This window comes from Empidonax traillii, unplaced genomic scaffold, assembly GCF_003031625.1.
Source record: "Empidonax traillii isolate 1590-97213 ecotype Southwest subspecies unplaced genomic scaffold, ASM303162v1 scaffold221:size740363, whole genome shotgun sequence".
In the NCBI taxonomy this organism is placed as follows: domain Eukaryota; kingdom Metazoa; phylum Chordata; class Aves; order Passeriformes; family Tyrannidae; genus Empidonax; species Empidonax traillii.
This window is the reverse complement of record NW_020955414.1, coordinates 15,378-41,898: the sequence shown is the minus strand read 5'-3', so window position 1 is coordinate 41,898 and position 26,521 is coordinate 15,378. Positions and strand designations below refer to the sequence as shown.

At 35.1% G+C, this 26,521-nt stretch overlaps 1 protein-coding gene across 6 annotated transcripts in view; it reads right to left on the bottom strand.

Annotated features, from left to right (window-relative positions):
• Positions 1–26,521, bottom strand: part of MON2 (MON2 homolog, regulator of endosome-to-Golgi trafficking) — a 67,279-nt gene that overhangs the window by 35,515 nt on the left and 5,243 nt on the right. For 5 of the 6 annotated variants that reach the window (XR_003571654.1, XM_027887771.1, XM_027887770.1 and 2 more), the window contains exons 2-14: positions 19,188–19,251; positions 14,639–14,766; positions 14,226–14,357; positions 12,499–12,628; positions 11,842–11,939; positions 11,070–11,195; positions 10,147–10,341; positions 9,286–9,410; positions 8,754–8,893; positions 5,900–6,053; positions 3,147–3,379; positions 1,748–1,829; positions 896–1,077 (exon numbers count right to left, since the gene is read on the bottom strand). Coding sequence is in view for 5 of the 6 variants with exons in the window: in XM_027887771.1 (XP_027743572.1) it covers positions 896–1,077; positions 1,748–1,829; positions 3,147–3,379; positions 5,900–6,053; positions 8,754–8,893; positions 9,286–9,410; positions 10,147–10,341; positions 11,070–11,195; positions 11,842–11,939; positions 12,499–12,628; positions 14,226–14,357; positions 14,639–14,766; positions 19,188–19,251 (1,789 nt within the window). In the remaining variant the exon portion in view is untranslated. Of the gene's footprint in view, positions 1–895; positions 1,078–1,747; positions 1,830–3,146; positions 3,380–5,899; positions 6,054–8,753; positions 8,894–9,285; positions 9,411–10,146; positions 10,342–11,069; positions 11,196–11,841; positions 11,940–12,498; positions 12,629–14,225; positions 14,358–14,638; positions 14,767–19,187; positions 19,252–22,344; positions 22,529–26,521 lie in introns of those variants that run through there. The other variant, XM_027887774.1, reaches the window with a different exon arrangement.

The window sequence follows — 26,521 nt, the reverse complement described above, 5'->3', positions numbered from 1 at the left end:
TGGATAAATGGTATCACTGTGTGCTATCATTGTACTCATGCACTCAGAAAATGAGGGTGTCATAAATGCTATGTCATGACGTTTTTCCAGTACAGGACTTCGGGACACCCATTTTATAACTCACCTGTAAAAAGAAGGGCAACCTATATAAAATAACTTAAGTTTTCTGCTTTGTTGCCAGTAGATATTTGTGTGGCTCAGTCATGTATACTTCTTCACAGACTTAGGATCTAATACTACACTTAGTGGATTGGACTGAAGTAAAGGTGCTGGTCCTTGTTCCCAGCCTACAGTGTTTTTGTTCTATATCAAGAGGTCTAATGCTAGATCCATCTGTATATTTTCCAGGTAGCTGCATTTCTCAGTAAATAGTAATTAATTTTCAAAATCAGAAACAGAGTACATCCTCAGCTGGCATATCTCATGAACTGCAACATTCTCTCAAGGTGTGGGAAGCATCAGTTCAACTTTCTGTGAGCTGAATAGAGCCCAGCACTTAGATCTTCCACTTATGCAGTAAGCACTAACATCACTAAACAACTGGAGAAAAGACTGTAGTACACCATAAATGTTCTGGCCAAAGCTTTAGTACACAAGTTGCCCAGAGAGCTTTTCAGATTTTGGATGCCTTAATCACATATCCCAGCAGATCTTCAGCATGGCAGACAGATCCTTAGAATTATGACACACCCTAAGCATTCAGGAAGTTTTAGTTTGACCAGAATGATACCCAGCAGATGCTGCAAGACTAACCAGGTGACCTAAATCCTGTCTGAGGATTCTAACATACTTTAATATAGCCAAATACCACAGTTGCCTATCATATTCTGAAAAAAATTTGGTTTAAGAGGACAGTACATGGAAACACAATTAAGGAAAAAATTTCTGTATTTACATTTGCTGGACAGAGCTGCAGTTGTGCTGTTTAATACAGTAAGGGCATAGTGAGGAGGCAAGGATCCTTTGCAAATGGCAGTGATAAAGGCATCTCTTGATGTTACAAGACCCAGTCTTCCACAAAGTGCAGCCATGGTCAATTCTGCTTTTAGAATATTTTCAGTGGCAGCTTCATCAGTACTGAAAGAGTACACATTGTTCAGCAAGAATTAATCCAGAGCACAGAAGCAGGCAGGTAACCAAAACCAAAAGCCATGAGAATATATACTTTTAAACCTGTCAACACTATAAATACTGAAGAGCAAGCAAAACAAATCAACAAAATTCTTCAGAACCATTTCCTATAAAATTGGACTTTAGTTCTCAGAGATGTGGTAAAGGAGACTATGAGGAGGTATTTAAAATTAGTTTCAGAAAAAAATGTTTTATAACAAAAGGCTCTTTGAAGGAGACAATTAGTTTACCATAGTTATTACCTAGTAAATACCTTTTCCACTTTAAAGATTAGATAGTACTAGCAAATACCAAGACATTATTTAATCTCTTACCTACAGTAATTAGGACATGGAATCACGTCAAAGTAAAAAGAACTAAAGATCATTTAAACACTTTAAACACAAGTCTTCAAAAGTGCAATTAATTGTTCTTTATTGAAACGCATTAAAGGTTGATGCTAGACATCTGGAGACTTCTGTATCATTTACTCACTAAGCCTAAGCCACAAACCTGACTGCTCAGGAGACATGAACAGCACTCATGTTGACAACTGTCAACTTGACCAGTATCAAAAGTCAGTTCAAAATAAAGCTTGGAACATCATCTTAGAAAAGATAAATGAAAGACCAGATACCTTGCATCAAGTAGGAGGGATAAAGCAGCCAGAAGACCACACCAACAAGCATTCACCATTTCTTCCCAGACAGCTCTGTTAACTTAAAAGAAATACATAAACTTTTTTATAGCAGAAACACAGTATTTCCCTTAATAACTTTCAATTATACCACAAACATGATGCTTGCTACTGCATCTTTTAATGTGTGTTTTTATATGTATGTTTACACAGACACATATATGTATATACAGAGACACACTCACACGAGTATAATTTCAACACTTGCATTTAAAGTAACATTCCTAAAGCAAGAAATGTCACCAAGGCACTGTTTATCCTAAACTGCACCCAAAAAAAGCCCCCAAACAAAGCAACTTATGAAGGTATATATATAAGCATTTTTAATCTTTTCCTATAAAAATAAACTTTGAGAAGTGCAAAAATGAGGGACAAGAAACACACTAAAATTTTTCAGTGAAGGAAAAATACTCTCCCCTGGTAGTTATAGTTCTCCCTTTTTTTTTTTTTTTCCCATTTCTTTTATTTAATAGGGAAAAAGTTTTGGTCTAGCAGATAGGTAGCTGCTCATACCATTTCCACATGTCTCTCTCCATCCGGCCATGACAAGTCCCTGGTCTGAGCTGGCGCTGCTGCAGCACCATGGAGAGCTCCCCAAGCCCTCACTTTCCCCCTCCTCTCCCTTCAGCACCAAACTCAACTCTTCAAACACAGACCCCTATACAGATTCCTCATATGTTGCTCAAATAGAATCCTCAGTTCATTTCAGTTCTGCTTTTAAAGAAGTTCTTCCCTAAATACTTCAATCTTTCCCGAAATTTCTTCATTAAAATGCTCATTTCTTTTTATCTTGTTACTAGAAATATATTTGTCTTCTAATGTGGACATAAATGTCCCATTTTTGTCAGTCAGGTTGTCTCTTGTGACCTTGGATGTCAGTGTTACGCAGAAATTAAGGGCACAGGAAAGCAGAATAGTAGTTTTGTCAAACACAATGCCTATTATCTCTCCCTCACATTCCACCTACCTACACATAAAACAGTATTAACAGACCATAAGGAATCTGGATAAGAAGCTATAGGACAGAAACAGAACATAAAGTCAATTTTTTTTAATGGCTCCTGATGTTCTAATAAAAAACCAAAAAGAACCCCAAAACCAAAACAAATAAAACCCACAAAACAAACAAAAACACACAAAAAACCCAAACAAAAACCCACCAAAACCCAACCCAACCAACCAAATAAAAACTAAACAAAAAACGCCAAACCAAACCCATTTCATTAAAAGTTTTTATACATAAATAAGAAACAATAAATTTAAGCAACAAAGCACGAACTTTAAAATCCTTTTTTCTGTAGAAATGTTGTATTTTAGATAGCATTTGAATTTCAGATACCTAGTTCTTTCTCTGATTGGTCAGAAAGAGACTGCAAATCTTGTTGCTCTGAAGACTGTGCCGGTAACGAAGTTGTCTCTGCTGTGGTTTGAGTGACTGTTTCTGTGTCTCCCAGCTCGCCTTCAATCATGGTAGTGATACCACGGACAAGATCCAGTAAACAGTGAAATGCCACTGACATGGCATAGCCTTCAGGGATTGTAGGTGGCTCTACTTTGTCCAGCATTTCCAAACTAAAAAAATTGAAAACATGACAAATAAGTGTGTAGCAATACCACTCTTTTTAACAACAATAATAAAAGCCAAGGTTCCAAGTGAATGTTACGTACAAACAGGTCCCAAATACCACCCTTCAAGAATTATATTGACTTAAGGAAAAAAACCCCTTAAGATTAAGTCATTGAGTAAAAGACTAAATGAGTCACTAAATAAAACAGTAACTGAAAGGGTACATACACACTGAGTAGAGAACCGCAAATAAATATTTTTTTAAATAAACACATATAAGCAAGCATCACTGAATGAATAATTCTACTTGTATTTTTATTTTTCCTAAAGCCACTGCAACAGAACCTATTCAGAAGACTACAAGTACATAGGAAGAACAGAAGAAATACATCACAAAATCATGACAGTGTGAACATAATTATAGGCAATTGAGAATAAGTCAGATGTTCCATTATCATTATCCTTGAGCCAATATGATTGGAAAAGCTTGTAATAGCTAGATATTATATGGTAAAATATTCCTCATCTACACCCATAAATAAACAATGGAAGTTATTTGTATGAAGAAGAAATGTCTACACAATTCACTCCTGAAAAGCAAGTAAATAAAACATCTGTGCTGGAACTACAGCCTCACTGCTACTTTTCTTCAACTTTTGCTTTAAAAGCACATAAAGTACTGCTGACTTACAAATCCAGCAGGAAAAGATTGTAGCTGACACAGCAGTAGCATCTGCATAAGTAGAGACAGTCCATTACAAAAACTACTTGCTATCCCAACCATCACTTCATTATCCTACAAACTACTCTTAAATAGCTAATATTCCAGCTAAAATATGCCAAAGACTCTTTTACACTGTAGTGTCACCATTCTTTTCTGCACAAAGGATTATTCTTTCTCTCAAACATGCAACACTTCAGTTATCACCTCTAATTTCCTGAAGATAGCTGCCTCAGATATCAGGAAGCACAAGCACTACAGGTAAATCAAATGATCAGCATTTTACTCTTTATATACAAGTAAGTGTGAATGTATATACAGGTCTAATTAAAATTATTAATGGGTTTTATAGATTTGCAATGTAGAAGTCACATCCTCTTACTTTCAAAGGCAGGAAATTCTCACTTCTAAATAAATTACAAGTTGTTACAGTTACATGGCAATGGCTGCAACAAATCTTTAATATCTGTCTAGTCCTCTAAAAACACTTACTTTCCTCATGTAAAGAGGCACAGTGGTCTGGGAAGAGACATTGTGTAAAAGTATGAGGTGTGGCCATTGTATGAAAATCTAATGGCAGCAGAAGAGAATCAGTGCTAGGATGTGACCCAAATCTGCAGTTATAGCAACTCATCTCTTTATATGCAGGGATTATAGACAAAAGTACAAGATAGGGGGAAAACTGCTGACCAGACATGCTTGTGACAACCCCATAATCTTATACAGAAGAAAAAAAAAATGCAAAAATTATGCAAAGGAAGTCATGGAGTCATTTGAGGTATCAAAAAGTAAAAGAAGCAAGCTCAGAGCAGGATAGGAGATAATGATGGCAGCTGCAAGGTTCTTGAGTCAGTTAAGAACAGAAAGAAAGGAAAAAGACAAGGAAGAGAAGCAGGATGTTGTAGTAGCTGACCAAATTAAAAATTTGCATTTCCTGAGAACAGACAGGTAACCTAAAATAACATCCATGGCCACTGCTGGAACAAAAAGTCAAGTTGACACATACATGTTAACTATTGAAATCTGAGGATAAATTTTTCCTTCTGCACCTCAATGGCAGAAAAAGGAGCTTCTACCTAGAAAGTACTGACATCCAGGCTACTTGCAGATTTTACTGAATTTTAGTATGCCAAAATTTCATGGTTGTACAAATAGTTTAAAGTGTGGAGATATTAGTCATCAATTGTCATGACTGACATGAAAACATTTTCACTATTTCAAAAGTAACATAGTATTCACAGCTTAAAATTGAGAACACCATCTGTATTATACAAAGTAATGACAAAATAACTGGTCTTTCCAAGAAGCATTCAGAGTCCAACATTGGTATATAGGTCAATATATTGTTCAAAATTACAACCTGGCCAATATCCACCATAATATCCTGCTCAATAAAGACTCCAAATACAGTAAAGCTGGTGTAAGAAGGCTATTTTTCACTCCTATTATTCCGACTTGCTTAATGCCCCTAATGTTTGTCATTACACAATGCAACAACAGATATTCCAAAATTGTTATGTACTACAGTGAGGCCTAGAAGTGAAGAGTTAATAGAGAAACTGTATGGTAAGGGAAAAAAAAAAAAAGGAAAAAAATCAACAGATGCTAAAACCATAGGGGACATTTGAATCAGAATCCAGGGCACTGAGACAAAACAGCAAAAAATCAGAACACCTCATGGCACCAACAAAAAGAAAATTATTAATATACCTCAATACTCATTAGTAAAAAAAACCTTAAATCATCAAGTTCAAAATAAAAGTATTTGTTATATATACATTTTCAAAAAGATAGAGGTACTTACTATGTAGCTTTAGCACTGCCTTGTACTGTTACATTCAGGATGGGTATCCAAGTGCCTCTGTATTCGAAGGCAGGTAACACAGTTGCACCTCCTCCCATCCCTAGCACTCCTGGGTTAGTCTGTGCTGAGCCAGTATTCCCTGATGCATTGCTTCCTGTTCAGGAAAACAAAGTGGTAAAATGAACCAATCTCATTTTAGTGATCAGCAAACATCCTCTTTCTACATTTAATTTTGAGACACCAGGATTAATCTGAAGACACTCTGTTCAATAATGAAAACAACCACCAAACCAAAAAACTATTTCTGAGCTCCCTCTGCTGTTTAAAACACGATCATATATGCAGCTCATGGATGCCAACTGTCTAATTTTCAGTCGGAACAAAATGTTTCTGTGAAAGGTATAACAATATTCAATCTGTGAACAAATTAAACTTACACAGTCTTGATAAAACAAGATATATTTATTTTAGTGAAGAGTCAAACAGACATTTGAAAGTTAAGGATTATTTGAATAGCTGTATCTGGAACTCTATAATCAGAAAAAGAGGTTAATTATTCCAAGAACAAACTTTCAAGATTTCAGAAATGCAAAAGCCACAAGAAGAGTCAAAAAGAATGGCAATACTTAATTCTGTGCTGTGCCAAGGTAGAATAAAACAGAGCACATCAGCGTTCCAACCAACAGTTAGGAAGGAACAAATTTTGGTTCCAACCAAAGGAATCAAAAAAAAAAAAAAAAAAAAAAAAAAAAAAAAAAAAAAAAAAAAAAAAAAAAAAAAAAAAAAAAAAAAAAAAAAAAAAAAAAAAAAAAAAAAAAAAAAAAAAAAAAAAAAAAAAAAAAAAAGATAAAAGGGGAAAGGATGCTGCATATACACACTTCCTACATACAAGACATCTATACTTACTAGGAATAGGTCCCAAAAGTTCAGATTCTCTCTGTACATACAACAGGGAGAGATGACAGAGTCTCCAGGAAGGTGACTCACAGTGCCTAACACCCTAGCGTAACAGCCATTTTGGTGTGCTTGCTTTTAATATAGAGAGAGGCACTAAACTACTAATTTAGGCAATATGAATACACAAAAGCTTATGCATACATTTTAATACAGCAAAACTTAACAGATTGAAAAGAATTCCATGCTGCTTAACAGAAATGGTTAACCAAACGCTGCCACTAACACACAGTTACACTGGTGTCATTTTCTGTGATCCCACTGAGCAGTCAGACACATACAACTATTTCCACGCCAACATAACTCAAAGTGGTTGGTAAACTTTGCACCAGTATAATAAAAGAGACACAAAACTTCAGTAGATGCAGCTTTTAACTTCTATGAAACAGGTACCTTGTTGCAAAACTGAGGCTCAAAAGCCAGGTATATAAAGTGTGTAAGTGTCCTAGGTCTGCTTATATGGGGCTTTTGAGCACCCTGGTCTAGTGGAAGCTGTTCCTGCCCACAGCAGAGGGTTTCAAAATAGATTACCTTAAAAGTCTCTTTTAACCCAAACCATTCTGTGATTCCATAAGACGGCCTGTTATGACAGGATTTTTGTTACTATCAGAAAACTCAGTTCTAAAATAATGATGCATTCATCTGTTCTTCGGTCATAGGAGGAAAAAAGGTAGAAAGGCAAATGTATGAGAAAGTGACATGAGAAACACTCATGCAGAAAAAGAAGTGAAAAGGTAAAGAAGAACACAAACTGAAACAATAACCCAAGGAAATGGCAACAGCACTAAGGGTGTGACCCTACTGCAGTGCTGTTTCTCATGCGGCAAAATTTAGGTTTTCAGAATGAGTATTTTAGCATGGCTTCTCATATGTGCATGTTACATGATGAAAAGTACTTTTCTGGTTTATCTTAAATGAATTAAACTAACCCAGAAATAATACTGATACAAGTCTTCTATCCATTGCTGTACCGACAGCTATATATTCAACAAATACTGACACAAATTTCCTCATGCTATCACTGCTAACTCCAACATGGAATTCCAGCTTCATGAATGAACCTTGAAGGTGTGTGTCTAAAACCAAACTCTTTCATGTTTCTTAATTTAATAGTAGATATGATAATAATCACACTTTGATTATCTGGTTTTGATACCAAAAGACACCATTAGAAATTATTTTTATGTTGTTTACTGCTGAGGAATCTGCTTCCAGAACCCAAGGTAGAAACAAAGAGCTTTAACTTGGATAAAAACATCAGAAAAAGTATTAACAAAAGGATAATTTCTTATTAAAATAAAAATACACCTAGTGAAATGCTAAAACCTCGGCTGCAAGACAAGATAATCAAGTTTAGTTTCACTAAGTGTCTGTTTTCAGCTTAAAATAAAAAGCAAATATCATCTGTAAAATACACATTTTTCATTCTAACTCTTGGCTTTCTCAGTCCAGTTTTGACCCTGAGCACCCAGAAGAATTAGTGACTGCCTCCCAGGAACACAAACTGTCTTACTACTTGAAGTGCAATCATAAATGCCATCCCGGCACAAGGAGACAGAAATCAAATACATTTTTTATAGTCAGAAATTAGAAACAACTCCATCATAATTTCCCTCTGAAAAGTTGTGAAACAAGGAGCTTGGTCACTGAAGAAACAGGAACTAATGCAGGAGCACTGTTCTGCCAGCTGGTGGCTATGTCTTCCTCACAATACAGGTAGATAAAACACCCTGTTGTACCAGATCTGAAAATACTATTTTGTCTCAAGATAGATTTCCACCTCAATGAACACAGAAGTACAGAGTTGTACAATCTTAGATGTATATACTGAATCAAATCAGAATTTATTATTACAAGAAAATGATAGAAAAATAAACTCATAGTAAGGACAAGGCTTTACCAGTTTGGTTTGGTGTTGCTGATGTGTTCCCTGTGCTTGGTACAAGAAACAGTGACTGGATGAAGGATCCCAATGCATTCACAATATCACGGAAAACTTTAGTGGAATGTTGTTTCATATCGTATGACTGACAAAAGGACCTAAAAAATATTTTATAAAACAGAAAGTATTGACAAATTGCACACTAAAAGTATTTTTAACAGCAACTTCACCCACACACACACTCCATTCTGTAGACTAAATGCATATTTTTATGGCAAATACTTAGGTAAGCACTAATATTTAACTTTAGGTAAAAGCTCCTTTGACACTGGTAAGACAGAGAGGGTTTGAGATACTCAACTGTAATTCAGTCCTTCCTGGATAATAAGCACTGCATAATGCATCATAAAAATTATCATGAAGACTTATTGCATCTAAGTTTCTACAATTTTTACAATATTTACAATGATTTAGGAAGCATTTCCCATTAGAGAAAAATAAAAATATTTGTAATATTTTGTATAAAAGTGAAACTCAATATACTTAATACCTTAATAGCTGAGGCTGCACACAAAGCCTGTGGATAGATTCTACTGCAACAGCTCTTAGCCACTGTGGTTTGTCTGCATCCAGAAACTTAACCAGCAATGACAGAAAGATTTCACATTCTGTTACCTAAAAGATATAGTTTATAGTAATTATATCAAAAGAAAATGCCTCCTATAAAATATTTTCTAAAAAAACCTTCTCTTTCATCCTAGGAGTCCTACCACAGCAACTTGTGTACAAGATCTAAAAAACCCCTTGAACATGTACTTACTCAAAATTATACAAAAAATATACCTAATAATTATAATATTTTTGACAAGCTAAAACCACATATGCAATTGAACTGAAAGAGTTAAATTCCTCACAGACATTGTAATAAAGGTCATACATTTGCTACAGTAAACAAATGGAACAGCAAAACATCTTTTTTAACAAATACCTAAAATTCAGGAGGTAAGAACAGCTGAACATGTGTTTTTTACACACATTCTGTCAACAGCTTTAGCAACCCAAGTCTAAAGCCTCTTATAAAGTATTAGCAAGGCACAGTAATCATCATTATCTAAAGCCAGGCAAACAACAGAAGATCAAAAGGTTCCCAAAACCTGAAAGGCAGCTAGCTAAGTACAGAAAAAACAACAGCTAATCTATCAGGAAATTCACATAAGTCCATGCTTAACAAAATCATACATTTAGAATATATGTTAAAAAAAAATGCACATAAGAGGAAAAGAATATTTAAACTTTTCTTCCCTCAGTAACATCAACAGTCCCCAAGAACCAATCAATACTATTACTGATCACAATACCGGCAAATACATAGAAAACAAGAATTGTATAAAGAAAATTAGCATATTCTTACCAGTAAACTGTAAAACTGTTTAATCAAAACAGAAACTACTCTCAGCAAACGCATACAGATGGGGAAGTATGGTTTTTCCACTGGTGCTGGGGAAGACGACGTGCTGGAACCTTGCCTGAATTTGATATTTGGGGAGAAGAGCTTTATAACTAGAGGGCATACCCTTTCTTTAAGAAGAAAACTGAATTCCTGATGCTGAAAAAGGAAACAGAACAAGTTGTAAGCAGATATCTTTTAATTACTACCCATAGATTATGCATCTATTTACATTTATTGTAACGATCAAGCAGTCCAAAGTCATGTAAATCTTGGCATAAATTACATAAGAAATGAAAAGGAAGAATTGCCAACACCGTTGTAAAACTACCAAAAAGTATAGTGAAATGACAATGGTCAGGTTCACACTATGCAACCCTCCTCTTCTATTTTGCAAGTTGAAATAGGCTGCTAATACATCACTTACTATGTATCTAATTATTTAATTTAGCTACTATCTGCTAAAATATGTTACTTTAGGATCATGGTGTATTTACAGGTAGTAGATACATGCAATTCACAGACATGATTCTTACTTTACAAGTGGTATAATGTTAATGTTTTTGTAGAAATAACAACGCCCAAAGTTACAGAGCTGTCATAAGTCAGGCAAGATAAGAAAATGCATCTTTGGAGGAAATATAAATGGCAAAACAAAAAGTGAAACAGAGTAAAACATGCTCTACAAAATACACACAAAGTGTCTAGGAATATAAAAACACAGAAAAGATCGGGAACTTTCCTATTACAAAAAAAAAAAAAGTAAAAGCTACAAGTCCTTCTGAAAAATAGTACTCATGCTAAATTAAAGAGTAGTTAATGAAGTGCAAATTTTACTACCTATGTGAACAAAACTCTTTCTGTTTTCCCCCCAAAGAACTACTCACTTGTAAAAACACTTGTGGAAAGTCATTGAGGACTGACTCAAGAAGTTCGAGGCCAAATGTCCGGGTCATTTCTGTCATACCCACAAGCCAGTAAGGAGCATCAGCATTAACTAACTGACAAAGATCCTTAGAAAGAAACACAGTAACATTTACAATCTCTGTACAGTTCTGTATCAGCAAAGTTTCCCAAGTTAATAACAAAATCTACACACTCTCTCTTTTTTGTAATGAGTAATTTTCCAATTTCAAAATAATTTTTCCTCAAATACTTCTTTTACATAAATTATAAAGCAAGTAAAACTTTTAAAGGACATTTTTAAACTTCACTGGTATCCTTGTAGCAATTGTGTTCATTCTTGCCCTCAAAAATATCTCACAACTGGTGAATTTGCTAAGTCAAGAAGATTTTTATTGGTGTGATGAATACAACTACTACTTTTCATTACGTACTTGCCTTTAACGTACAACACTAAGCACAAGAAACAGGACTGAACTATAGTAGCAGTGTTTGGCTCAAATAAATAAGAATCTTGAATTTAAGGTAGACATGTATGCCTAGCTATTGTTTAAGATTTATAGTAAAATGTTTTCCAAGGCCACTATGTCTTCAATTTCCAATTATCACCAATTACAGTAAATACACCTAAGAATGTCCAAGGCTCTGGCTAAGGACCATGTCAGTATGTCAACAGCAAATTTTTGAAATTTCTTAGAGATATAGAAGCACCAAATCTTAACTGCAAATATATATAAATATATGCTCCCCAACTACCTGAAAAAGCATATACGCATCCTTAGCACATGGTTTCAATGTACTGACAGATCTTCTGTTACTATTTCCTTGAACTGCAACTGGCTGGTCAATAACATCTGTCAAAAAAAAACAAAACAAAACAAAACAAAGCTTTGTGAATGAAGGAACTGTTGAAAATCAAGTAAAATCAGTGTTCTTACAAAAAGATTCAAAGAGAATGGCCAGGTAATTCTTCTCCAACTTATAATGTCTACAGAAACGAACACTAGATTGTCTACTAAAGATCAATACCAAGCACTTCTTTTCAATAAATGTTCTCTTCAAAACTATGGCTGCCATGTATTTTACACTCAGCAGTCTAAGGTACTTGTATCTTAAATGACACCTCTCCTCAAATCTCTTCACAGTACTAACCTGAAGACCAGTCCTCAGAGCTTGGGAAAAAAAAAAAAAATCTAGGTTTTTATATATTGCTGTACTGACTTGACAGACACAATGTCTGATGACTTCATCTGCTTTAAATACAAGTAAAGGACAGTTAAAACTAATGATATCTGTGATTTTTTTTTTTTTTAATAACATAGACATTTTATTACTTCTTTACCTGAAAGAGAAACATTTGATGGGTAAAAAAACCAGGTCAATACAAGCAAGCTGAGTAAGCGCTATGCCCACCTTTGTATCGTTCATCTTCAGCAACCACTCTCTCAAATACAACAGTAACCACCTGCCGCACTGTAGCTGCCGCGGTGTTATTTGTGATATTATCTTTTGTGAAGTGCAATCGAAAGCAAAGTACAATTGCCTGAAAGGAAAAAAAAATAGGAAAAAAAATCCCCTTACAGGAATATATTTAACCTTTTAGCTAAGAGTCAAGAAGGTTGATTGATTGAGGAATGCTTTCTGCTACAGTTTGTCAAGAGGTTGCCCAAAAAAAAGATAATTTCAATAATGTTAAATTTGAAGAACCAGAGTAAGTTCTGCAGATTACTCTAGCCAAGAAACTCTTTAGTAATCCTCCCCAAAGATAATCTAAAAGTGTTACTAACTAAAGACATTACCATGTGCCAATAAAAGTACAGTCATCACACCAATGATGACTTCCATCACACACAGTAATCACATAGAACAACTTGTATGAATATTAATGTCGAAAGGACATTAGAATTATAAGGTTAATCACAGAAAGGTCAGTCAACTTCAAACTAAAATGCCATTCATCTCCTATGTTAAATCACAATACTTTCACAATCATGTTGCCCTGACTGCTGTTATTCCTCTCTGAGTCACACATTTTACCGTGTCGCTGTGCTGGCAGTGACCTCAGTACTGTTTCCCACTGGATTTCATTATTATGTCTAACTCACAGTTTAATACTGACATATTTTATGATGAATTTTGAAAATTAATATCTGTATGTGTAGTGAAACCTGTATTTCTTGTTCTTCTGTCCTTATTCTCTATTCTTGCACTTGCAAGAACCTCAACCACACCTGGCCATAGCAGTATATGCTCTAAGCCGTACAAGAATCAGAATTTTCTTTTGCTTCTTCTTCCTGTATATTATTTGTGGACTTTGCTAATATAGAATTCACACATTAGTTTGAAATCTTACCACACAATCATATACTTCTGGACTTTCAGATGACACTGCATGATTCTCTAAGTTAATCTAAGAGCAGTGTCTGTATTAAGGGGCTTTTCAAGATGGTTGACCAGTAATTTTCTTAATTTAAATCAGTCAAGCTAAAACATGAATATATGATACATGTCTGGCTCAAATCTATTTTCTAGAACGTAATCTAGAAGAGGAACTTACCTTAAGCTGAGTTCCACAATTCACATTGAGTAAACAATGTTGCTTCTTCAAAGAAAAGTATCTTACAATTTAAATTAAAATGGACTGGAATCCTTATTTTTTGTTTTAGTTGAAATATAATATCCAAAATTATTCTTGGTTAAAATTATGCAGTGAAGTTATTTCATTATGACTGAAAGAGCAATAACTGGACTGCTTTCAAAAGAGAATTAAGGCAGGGTGAAAGGGAGCTTCTTTTAACATTTGCCCTATTAGTAAGAGCTTACGCTGTGCTATGTGCTCTGATTTCAGTTCAAAAACATACAACAAATCTAGCAGATGAGAATTAGCATCAGCTCAGTGTTTTTATTTCAAATTCCCATTAAGTCAGAAATGTATTATTGTGGAGGAATTACAAAACAGATTGAAAAAGAAGCTAAAAGAAATCCAGTTTTTAGAGCCTAGTCATAAAGACAATAGAGATGCAACAGAATCAAGAAAGCCCCCTTCTCCTCCATTATTTTCATATACCACATACGTAAAATTTCCCCAGTTTTCCTCTTGGATATTTTAAGTACTATAGTTGGCACTAACAAATTCTTACCTTGGACAGTGCTTCATCATGCACAACTGTATTGGTTGTTAAAAGCACAAGAACTGTCTGGAGCAATTTAAGTTCTTCAAGACTATTCTCCATCAATTGCCAAAGCATATTAATAATGTTTCCTGCTGCAGCCTACAAAGAAATAATTTTTTTCCAACAATTAGAGTGTTTATATACTGGTATATCATGTGTAGATATGTAAGAATTCTGGAAGTTACTAATCTTTCCTTGCTTTATTTTTTAATGGTCTAAAAGATTTTCTCTTAAATTACTGAGAAACAGATATGACCTAAATATCTTGCAGACTATGTTGATTATAATATTAACAGCCTCCTAAAACAAACCATTCACCTTCAGTTTGAGGCCTGTATTTGCCACCCTGAAATATATTTTTATATAAAGATTGATCTTACCTCTGAAACAACTTCATGGGACATGAGCCTCTGTATGGCTGCTAGACACAATTGAGTGATCTTTGGTTCCTTTGTTCCACAACCCATCAGAAAAGGTTGAACTACTTCTGAGCTGTTCTCTTTCAATGCTTTCAAAAAGAAATTTGGAAGCAGTCAGTGTTTTAATACTTTGAAGAATACAATGCAAAATTTATTAACCACACCTATTAACAAAAAGCAATCTCCAGTCCTGGAAATCTGAGATTTATACTTGCACCACAGGGAAAAGCCAAGTGACAACAGACACTGGGCTGACACAGTTCACTTCCACAATTACCCAGCTGAGGTTCAAATCCCAAGCAACTTCTCCCTTACACACTCAAGTGACTTCCTCTTTCCAAATTCAAAACATCCACTTAAGAGTCTCTTCAGTCAGCAAGAAGCTGTAAGGTTCTGCCAACCCCAGAGCTTTCTCAGGTCTTGCAGCAGGGTCCAGTCTTAGGCTGGTAGCATTCTCCTTCTGCTCTGCTTCACCTCAGCACCTAATGCAAAAGCAACAGTGTGGCACAGAGCGACATACCAAAGCACGGGGTACAAAGGAGAAGTGCGAACTGCCACTGACCTAAACAGGAGGAGAAAGAGACTGGACTGCTGGTATCCTGCACACATTCACCTGGCTGTGAATTTGTCAAACAGTGGTTTAGTGACAAAGGGTACCTTCTTAAAATGAAGTTTTGCCAGAAGAAAGCACCAGTTTCGTGAACTTCTCTCCCCTACGCCTTTCTGTTGTTAAGGAGAAGAAGCTTTGCAAAAACACAGCAATCGACGCTGCCATTTTAAAAACTTTTCCCCCATAAAAGTAATTTGATAAATCTGATATAAACTTCATAAAATTACAAAATATGAAAAATATTAAAAATATGAAAGGAAAGCATGACTGATTGATAACTGGTTTTCCATTTATAGGCATGGTTGTTGATTCACGCAAACTTTTAAGATTTCATCTGCTCTTCACCATTTCAGACACTAAAAATTTCCTCACAGTTAAAGGTTCAATGTGTATTCTTACGCTGAATGTCATACACTGTGGTTTAGTCTACGTGTAATAGAAGAAACGTGTTCATGAAAAGTTCCACACACTTTTCTGAGCACAAGATTTATTACAAACAAAAAATACATTCTCACATAAAAATGCAAACATGATCTATGCTATTAAATATGATATTAAGTATCACTGCTACTAATTTGGAAAAAAAGAAACATCAAGGTAAAAGTTACAAGAATATACTTTAGCGATAATTTCCAACCGAAACATTAAAAGACTCAGAAGTTTCTATGAAAAGACTAGGCTAGTATAATTATAGATGCCAACTTTCTGTAAGATAGCTCTTACAGAGTGATAGCAACACATATACAGTCCAATGTCATCAGCCTCTTCAGAGTCACTACAAGCTCTATGTCCAGCTGACAGAGGCTGACCTTGTACCAAATGCCTAATCAAAAACAATGACAATGTCAGCGTAAATGTGAATGAACACATAGGTTTGCTGTCTTTTTCACAACCTGCTTTGACTTCAACAGTTTTTGTAACTTTAAAAAAACTTTAAAATATACAACATAAACCCTGTCCTCCAATATCATTTTTTTACTAAGTTATTTAAATAAAATTTAAAAAAAAACACCAAAAACACCAACACTGGTATTTCATCAAAAACAGAAGTTTGTTCCGAAGACGTGTAATTTAGGCATCTAATTAACTGTCAGTGTATACATGTGAGTTAGATGTCTAAGCCTCTTCTACAGTCTATGAACAATACAAGGTCAATAGAGCCTAGATAGCTCACTAACATAGGCACAAATGCTACTTCACTCATACAAATTTCAGAACTGCCACTAAATTCAAGTAAAAAAACACAAGCAAAACTTTTCAGAAGATACCACAAAACATTTATTCTTAACCATGAGACTCAAGATATAGTTCTGAATGGCAAAAATGGCATGTGTTAATAAATAACAAGACAGAGAAAAATTTAAACTTTTACAGTATTTTTCTATAATCTATTAAAACCAATAATCTCACAACAGATTCTATACAATTATTTTTACTTTATGAAGATTAAAAAATCCTTATTTTGTAGATATGGTTTGGTGCTAATCTGATCTGATACCAAGTGGGCACATGCTGTAATTCTTGTGGTTGCCCTGTGAAGGACAGGAGCTGGACTTTGATGATCCTGGTTGGTCCCTTCCAACTCAGAATATTCTGTGATCATGTGATTCTGTGACTGTATTAGCTTCAGTCTACACAAAAATGTTATTATATCCAGGTCTGCCTTCATTTTGCTACCGATTTATGTTAGAATATTTTCAAAAAGAAATCTATCTTACTGAACCATAACAAAAAAGTAGTTTTGGGCAAGTACAACTTTTTCATTCCCTCAGCAACATTACAATTCTGATTTTCTAGAAAAACTTCTAAAACCTAAGTTTTTGCACTTCTCAAAGCCATTGTGGAAATAATTTCTCACATTCATCTCCTGTGAGTTAAAGCACAAGCTTTCTCCTCCTTTAGAATTACTCAAATCCTCATAAATGAATTATAGAGCATGCACAGACTGCCAAGAATGAACACTTCGAAACTGCTCAACTTAACTTTTTCAAGGGAAAGAAAGAAGTTAGATCAATGACACTGGAGTTCTGGCAAGCTTAAACACATCTCACCAGAAATAATAAAGCTTTTTAAGATTCTAATAAAGATTTCAAGACTGCATCTATTTTCTTAAAAATAATAATCCTACACGATGCAATGCTTCAAGAAGGTATCAGATCAGCTTATTCAAAACAATCTGATAAAGTTGAAATGACAGTTTACACCAAAACATAAAAAAAAAATATCCGGGTCAAAATATTTATTTGCATAAGTAGAAATTCTAGCAGATGTTCCTATATCATCTAGCAGTCAAAAAGTATCCACTTCACTAGATTTCACAATTACAGTAGCATTTTGCAGCTTTATTATTACTAAGTATACATAGTACTACATGGTATTACAAAGTATATGTACTATCTTCCTTCAAAAAGTTTTAAAGAGTAAACAGGAAACAATATCTTGGCATTAACTTATCTACAAGATTAGGTTACAACTGATACTTCAGAAAATACAACAGTCCATAAAGAATTAAGACTGTGTAATGACCTTATGCCTAAACTGTGGAATGTTAGGATAACATGCAGGCAAAATACATTTTCTCAGTACAAAACCGCGGAACAGAGGGGAACAGTTATTGTCCTGTTAGCAAACATTAACTAATCAAAATAACTTTAAGGACCTGCTGGTTTCCCCAACGTTGTAACAAAAAATCTGTGCATTTTTTTTTGGTTAACGAAACATTTCTAAAGGAAAAGTATTTTAAAAACTTGACCAACTACCAGACAGTGTTCCCTCAAAAAGATAAAAGTAAAGACTGCCTACCTATGCCTAAATTCAATAGTCTTTCGTGTCTCTTCGTTTTGAAATGAAGATTAAAGCCCAGAAAATTTCACAGGACCACAAACTAGCTTTCTAAAATACCAATTTCTTTACACGGTAATATGCAGAACAATGTCGACTGTGAAGCTTCCCAAATGGCTAACTAGAGCTTTCCCCTGTTCATTTGTGTATTTTGACACGGCTGACATTACCTGGCATAGTTTTCCCCTTATGTCAGCATTCATGACAGCAGTGAAAACAAAGAAAATAAACAAATAAAAAAGAGGCATTAAAGTGAAACACTGAGGAGTGGGACTGTTACTTCAGATAATACTAGAAAATGCCTCCTTAACAACATCTAATTTACATACATCAAAACAAGATATGATTTTAGATCTCTATCATTAGACCTTTCAAATAATCTAGCATTTCAAGGATTTTGACTACAGCTGGGGTAAAGCACTCAAGTATTAATGCAGGGACATTCAAATCTGGCCAAAGACTTTACCAGCAATTGCCAAGAAGCCATCTATTTTATACAGCCATATTGTTTTATAAAGCTTAAGACAGTCAGAGTTTGTGTTTTAAGCACTTATAAAGCTGCAACTCACAAGATATCTCCTGTCCCTCAAGGCACTGGTACATCGCAAAGTGAATGACCTTGTCTCAGATTAAGATGGATTTTTGCCTGCCAGTTACAAGTCCCCAAAGGCTGGACTCTCATATTAAATACACCAATGAGGATCACACTGCAGAACTCCACACAGAGCACTCAACAACAGCTGTGGTAAACACAGACAGTGACTAAAACACTGAGAATTTGGGGTCTAAATATTTCACTTAATTCTTCTAAGTGGATGATTACTTTTGTAGAGCATCAACTGAAAATGGAGTCCTTCCTCAGCATCAGGATAGCATGAACATGAAACAGGAGTAGTATTCAGAAACTAGTGGATTTTTTGCTAGGTGCCCAAAACTAAAGCATCACTGATATAGTACATACTAAAAAGACGTAGTATTATTAGACATATCCAAGACATCTTTTTAGCACTTTGATCTGTAACTCTGCTTTATTTTTCCTACTGTACTGCAAATAATTACCTGCCAAAATATCAGTGTTCCGTGCAGCTATTGTTTTCACTTTTATTATTCCTGATTCAGCAGCCTGGAAGAGAAGAAAATAAGTAGTTTAGATGCTATGTCATACATCAATATCTGCAAAGAAATAAGAATATTGTAGAGAAACAAAAAGGTATTGTCTCAGAGCAAAAGATGTTTTTGTAGTACTTTCAGTAAGCAGAGCTAATGCAGAAGTGAAATCTTTATAACTGCTGGAATTCCATTCCAGAATTCCACAGGAAGGGTTATATTCAGAATTTTTAGAAATCATGATTCTCCTTATGTCACTTTCCAGTCCTGTGAATACAAAGGAAAATCACTAGTGAGTGCTTAACACTGTTACATACTCTCTGTACTGTTTCAAACTATGAGTATTAAAATGAAACCCATTTTCCCACGGACTTTGTCTCCCAAATGCCCTATACAAATTGTCTCAGGACAGTACCATGAAGTTGGCTTTCTAACAACACTCTCTGTTCTCCCCAGCATGCCATAGCAGTTCCTCCCCTTTCCCCATAAGTAGGACCTGACAGACCCACAGGGTTCCCCCTTCCCTCACGCACATCTCCAGCGGGACGGGGGCCACACGTGCAGGGTGGGGGGCACACGGGCACAGCCTGGCTGGATGACAACCAAGAGCTGCAGGGCTGCACAGCCCACCGAGGGCATCACACACTGCTGCCAGGGAACAGCAGGTCTCTCTTCAATTATCCACAAACACTTCCCCAAGTAAGTCACCAAAGTCATGTTCCTCTGATGAAATCAGGCCAAACTGAAAATATAACGTTGAGGTTTTGCATTTCCAAACTATGCTTTCTGACAAGTTTTGTGTACAAAACACAAAAATGCATTGTATATGGTGCCTTTCCATTTTTTAATTCTGTTAACACACTATAAATCTTTGAAACAATTTAATAAATCAAAACAAATGCAACAGGTTTTTCCAGATGATAGGATGCAAATTGCTGGAAAATACAGTTCTGCCAAATTTGAAAGAACACTTCCCCTTCTATTTCAGCTTCATATTCCTATATACTTTCCACACTAAATATTTCTATTTTTCCTCTGATTTAAAGATGTGTGATGTCACTACATAAAACAGATTAGAGAAGCAGGCAAGCTGTGGCAGTAGAAATACGAAAGCAACAGTTCTACCAAGTATTAATATTCACTCTCCATCAAAACACTTTTCCAACAAGATTTCCCAGAAAGTCAGGTTAAGGTGACTGTATAAATTCATAGTCAAATATTTTAATTAAGAGTTGATATATATATTTCTCAAAATAGCTAAACGAGAAATGTGGAGATAAAATTTTCAACTTTTTTTTTTTTTAATTTCCCAAAACAACATAGAAAGACTAAACACTGCATTAAGACCATTTAAGAGAGAAAGAAATTCTGGAGAGTTATTTAAGTTTTTCTGAACAAAGTGTTTCTACTTAAAAAACAAAGACAATATTATTCAAAGTGTCTGGTTAACATATAACATGCTCAAATGAGCACAAAACAAGATACACATATATATTTTGCATAATTAAAATGAGGAGATGAGGAGTGCCAAATGTAGCTCTCATTTATTTTAATTACATTAACTTAATGTGTTGAAGTTCTTGAGTTTTAAGTCAATCTCTGTTCCACTTCATTTATATATTGTCAGCTAATTGGGGGGGTTCTTGTCACAACAAATTGTTCTTATTAATTAATATGAAGGATTTGTCACAGTCCAACTTCAACTACCTTCAAACTAAAACTCACCACATCTACTGGCAATTGATTTCTTTCTTGTCAGGACTGACAAACTGAATCAGTCTGATTCAAAGAAATATTAAGTCTGTCCACGAGTGGCATCCACAAACACCATGCACTTTGCACAAGATGGAAAAAATTATTTTAAATATGTCTTTCAGTTGTTTCCATGCTCATTTTATATAAGATAGTATATATATTTTTTTTAAATAAGGTCAAACAAAACAACAGTTATCAGACTCTACTACCCCTCTGAATAGAACCATTTTTCTCCATGAGACACAGGAAGTTCTATGATTATCTGCATTATGCTATGATTTCTATTCAGAATCCCAATTAAAAATGTTTACAGTTAAAAACTAATTACACTGCACACATCCTACAAAAAACATACACACTCCACGGTAGATGTAAAAGAGACAACACAATAACACAAAAAAATTACCTCAGGTGATCACAACCAACCAATAGAAAAAATGAGATCATAAACAGTCATCTGTCTATTCTGAATACATGAATGTAAAAGTGTGTTTGGATTGCATTAATTTAACTGGAAAATTAAAATACATATTAAGAGATTTTAAGTTTACAAATTTACGTCAAATACTATAGCACTCTGCAGGAGACTACCCTATTAGAAGAAGATCTTACAAAACACAAGAAGAGAACCAGCATCATATTGTGTATTTATGGGTACAAATATGATGATATGATAAACATATTTACATTCACCTTAATATAAGGTACCATGTTTTTAAAGCAGTCACCACTTTTAGATGTAATATAAGTTTCCCTTAGCACCGCAATTAATAGTGGTACAATGACCAAGGCAGTTGTCTTTTATTGTTAAAAGAGGCAAATACATGTAATTCCTGTAACATAACAAAGCTTGAGCCTAAAACCTTCAGTCAATTAGATTTCCTATTCTGTTGCTTTAATAACTGTGAAATGAACTTATATAAAATGCCTCAAACACCCACTTGCCATTATTGAGTTTTGGTTTATGTTTCTACTGAAGCAATTTCAGCACCCGGTTTGGGGATGAAAATATGGATGAAGAACAGAAATTGACTCTCAGTGATCACATATACTCAAGTCATTCTCTTCTGGTACTTTGATTTAATTTTAATCAAACTGTCAATAATCTTACAGCAGAATTCAATAGGACCCTCTGGGCTCAAACACTTGCCCCATCATCTTTCTGCTTCTTTGGTATTTACCACATATTTGCTGATTATACCAGGAGCAGAGTGATAAGTGCATCTGAAAGGCACCAGTTCTTCAAATCTGTCTTCTGGGGACACTGTGGGAGTTCCCAAACCCAACTGCAGCAGGCAGTCTACATTACCAAAAGGTATCACTGAAGCTAACTCCAGGATCATCAAAATGTTACCTGGCAGCCCAAGAATGGGACTTGTCCTGGAAGCACAAGGAATAATGGCACAGCATATGCTTGAACATTTAACCCTCCCAGGCCAAGACAGCTTGCAATGCATATGTACAGGCAAGCAAGGCATCAGAGGGGTCAGTTGGGATGTGATGTGGCAGTACATCAGTTGCTCCACAGTAATTCCAATGGATTTGTCGTTACCCTGGAGTAAACACAAAAGAGCTACCCTTCCTTCACGGAAAAATAACAACACAGTTAACAAGTTTTCCTAAGGAAATAATGACACAAAATTTCAATCTAAGGTGAAAAAAGTCAGCACCTTTTTAATTTTATTAACCAAAAAATACAAATTACTATAAAGATACTTAATGCAACAACCAAGCATGTTCTAATTTCTACTAACGACCGACCTAACATAAAAGATATTTTTGCATGAACTTTTGAATTCAATAGCACTGTTACCGAAAGTTATAAAAATCAGGAATTTCCACTGCTAGTGCTTTTGAATGATCGTTTGTGCTTTGGTTGTACATTAGAGCAAACTGGAGAAGATTTCCAGAGACACTAAAACTGCTGTAAGGTTTGCAGTTCTTACTACACAAGCTATTGATTTCTCTATTCTAAAAAGAAAGGCATTCAGGAATGATGGTTTGTGTTGGTATTTACATTAAACTGACTGCCAACCTTTTACTAAGACTGGATGAGAGTAATATATGTTATCTATGGTCATTTCATAACTATAACATGAAATAAAAAGAGAATTTTTTTCTATCCATCATCCATCATTATTTGCCTTTCCAACCAGAACACTAACCCTATATCCAATAGTTTAGATAAGATATCATCCGGTCTAAAGTATAGTTTCACTTCATTGTTATTCTGGTTTGCTTTGCAAAAGCACATTCTGGACTATTACTGTACCACTAAACTATTATTTGGGAAAGGACACACTCATAAAAAGCTCCTCACTAAATCAGTCTCATGAAAGCACTCAAGTATACCACATTTGTGTGAAAAAGCACTGTAGTTGCCTTCTGTATTTTTATTTTCCTCCCCACGAGTACAATCCCTATTCTGATCTTTCTTTCTCCTATATGCTCATTCTACCTGTGATTTAAACTGAATTGCCAGTTTTGATCTGACATTGCTGTGCACTCACAGGGGTTTATTATAGTGAATGATTTATTATCATTATATTAGAAAATTATCATACAGAAAAAAAAATGAAAGCATTACCTGATTCTATTACACACTTTCTTCTCCAATTGAAGAATTACAGTACTGCAGGTTTTGGGTTTTGTTTTTTAAAAACACACAACCTTGTTCATTTCCAGCTTTAGTACAACTGTATTAGTTGCTCTCATATTTAGAGTGCTCTTTCACTTGACAGAAGTGACTACTCCTCTGGTCCACTGATCTTCCGAAACCGTCAGTCTAGAGTAGCAGTAGCCAATTCAGAATCCTGAAGGTTAACCACCAATACTGCCAGGAAAGGTGCCAGTGTTATCTAAAGTGCTTCAGAGCTGTTGCCTCTGGAGCTACCTCACTTGACATGAACATAAAGGTAATCAAATACAAATATTTAATATTACAAGTTTTCATTGGACAATCAAAATGTTACACCTCAGCTAGAAAAACCACCACACAGAAATGAACGGAAGAAATCAGAATGCATAACAAATTAACATAATTAAAATAACATAAAACAACTCATTACTGAACAGCACTAATGTTGACAGAAAAACAAAAAAGCTAACCAAGACTTGACAGAGCAGAAACACAGACACTTAGCAACAAATTCTTAAGTTATACTTCTCTCTTTCACAGACAGATAGAATAAAGATGTGTCCCATATTTTGTATTATATTCTATATAAATTATAAATATGTTTTTATATAATATTTATATAGTATTTATTTGATATATATGTAGTAGATATATATGTATGGATATCCTGAGAGAGCCCATGTCTACCATTCCCAGATTTCTGAGTGATCCACTCAAGTACCACACAACCGATTTTAAATCAATGAACTAGAACACTTGCACTTGAATTTTAATAACATACTTTTGACACAACAGTCCTTTTTCTACACTAAAAATTAAACAACAGCCTGTTTCAGAGCTTTAGGAGATGTATACTTGAAGTTCAAACTAATTTTGCCTTCAGCTTGTTGCTTATAACAGATGGGACCAGGGAACTTTTGAGGCTTTGCCACAAGCACTACATTCAGAGTCACCCAGTCAGAGACAGCAAGGCCCATTTGCTGGGCACTCGGTAAAGAGAAACAGCAGTTGACAGCCCAGGCACCAGTTGAGAACTAGAGTTACCAAGAATTCCCAACTTCTGTTACAGGTTTCCTGTATAATCTTCAAGAAGCCACATGAGGCAGATGGTGATTAAATCAGGTATTAAGATGCACAAATTTAAATATTTAGACCCCCATTACAATGGAGATTGTCTCTACTGAATGCTCCTTAATTCTTAAAGCCTCTCCTTAAGCTAATTCAGCTGACCTGCTAGTAGGGGCTCAATACAGAGGTCTAAGCTTAGGCCTCTGTATCCAAGACAACTACACGCAGACACCAGAAGACCCATGCTCTCCTGGGCCAGATGCTGGAAGCCAAGAAGAAATATTATTGCATCTCAAGTGGCAATGTAAAACACTTAATGTATAGGTGATAGAGGGAATCAATTCCCTGGCTACATGATGCCCTGAATAGTTTTTTGGATCTATTGACAGTACTTCCATAACAAACCAAGCCTGCACAATCAATGAAGGGAGCTTAGACATGTGACATTAGTCATCTTAATCCTGCACTGAAAAGTGTTTCTTGGAAAGTATACAGACAGACCAAGACAGTGGAACTTTTAATCATTTTCCTTATTCCTTAAATTGCAAAGTATTATGTGATAGAGAAATTTGGTCTATGTGCATGATGTGAATCACTTCTGAACACATGACATTTCTTCTCAAACACTAAAATGATCACATGAAGCTTAGAATGCATTTGAATAAATGACGGTCCCCTAGAAATGTATGAGATCACTTTTAAAAACATAATTTTGAAAAAATACTATGGTATGCAGATCAATATTGAATAAAAAACACTGTAAAATTCATGGATTCCAAACATGAAGCTAGCAGATACAGCAAGTGGTAAAGATCAGGAATTGTAATAGGCACTGAAGGAAATATTAGCAATCACCCTTTTCAGGTTACCAGCTCAGCTTTGGGCTGGCAACTCAAGAATGCTACAGAGTAATCTCCAGTCACATGCACAAAACACATGCTTGAGGGCAAGCTGCCTAAGTATGACAACAGGCATTTTACAAAGCATCATTTCTCAATTTCAAAAAAACCCTTAGAACATTAGTTAAGTGAATACCCATTAAAAGCACATTAAAAACTCTACAGTATTTCATCCTTCTGAACTAGTGTTGCAAAGACCTGAAAAGAAACCAACCTGGAAAGTTCACAGTAGGTTAAGTTCCCTGTAGGCTATGGTGTCAGAATTATTTAATCCACTTTATTTAAAAAAAAATCAGCAGAAAACCCAAAAACTTGTTTACTCCTACAGAAAATGGGCTATGTAGAAAGGCTTGTTCTTTGTTAGGTTTATTTGGCTCATACTTTTACCACTAGAGTGGCATGAACACAGCACTCAGAAACCATTCAATGACAGTAGAACACCAAATGACTCAGATGCCCAAAACACAAAGCATTTTAGCATGTCATTTTCTTTCTTAGCCTTCTCCAATTTGTGTACTGCACTACATTCAACAGAATTTCTGAAATATTATCACTGTTACAGAACAAACAGTAATATTCACACATTTTTTAGCTGTTCCTTCCTTGCATTATGAATCCTAATGACCACTTTGACATTATAAGCAAAATTACCTGATCAGTATCTTTTTAATGTATGTTTAATTTTGCAATACGTCCTCATGTTTAGTTTCATACAGCTACTCACTGACATCAGAGATTCCCTAAAAAGGATGAGCTTCCCAGCTAATTATTTGTCATTAGCTCTAAAATGTGTTCAGGATTGGCACATCATTCCTAAACAAGAATGATTTAACCCAGGGGATTAAACTGTTATGTACATCACTCAATGCAAACAAGACAGGACTCCAAAGGAAGAAATGTATGAATAATGCCTGTCTTCAGACAAA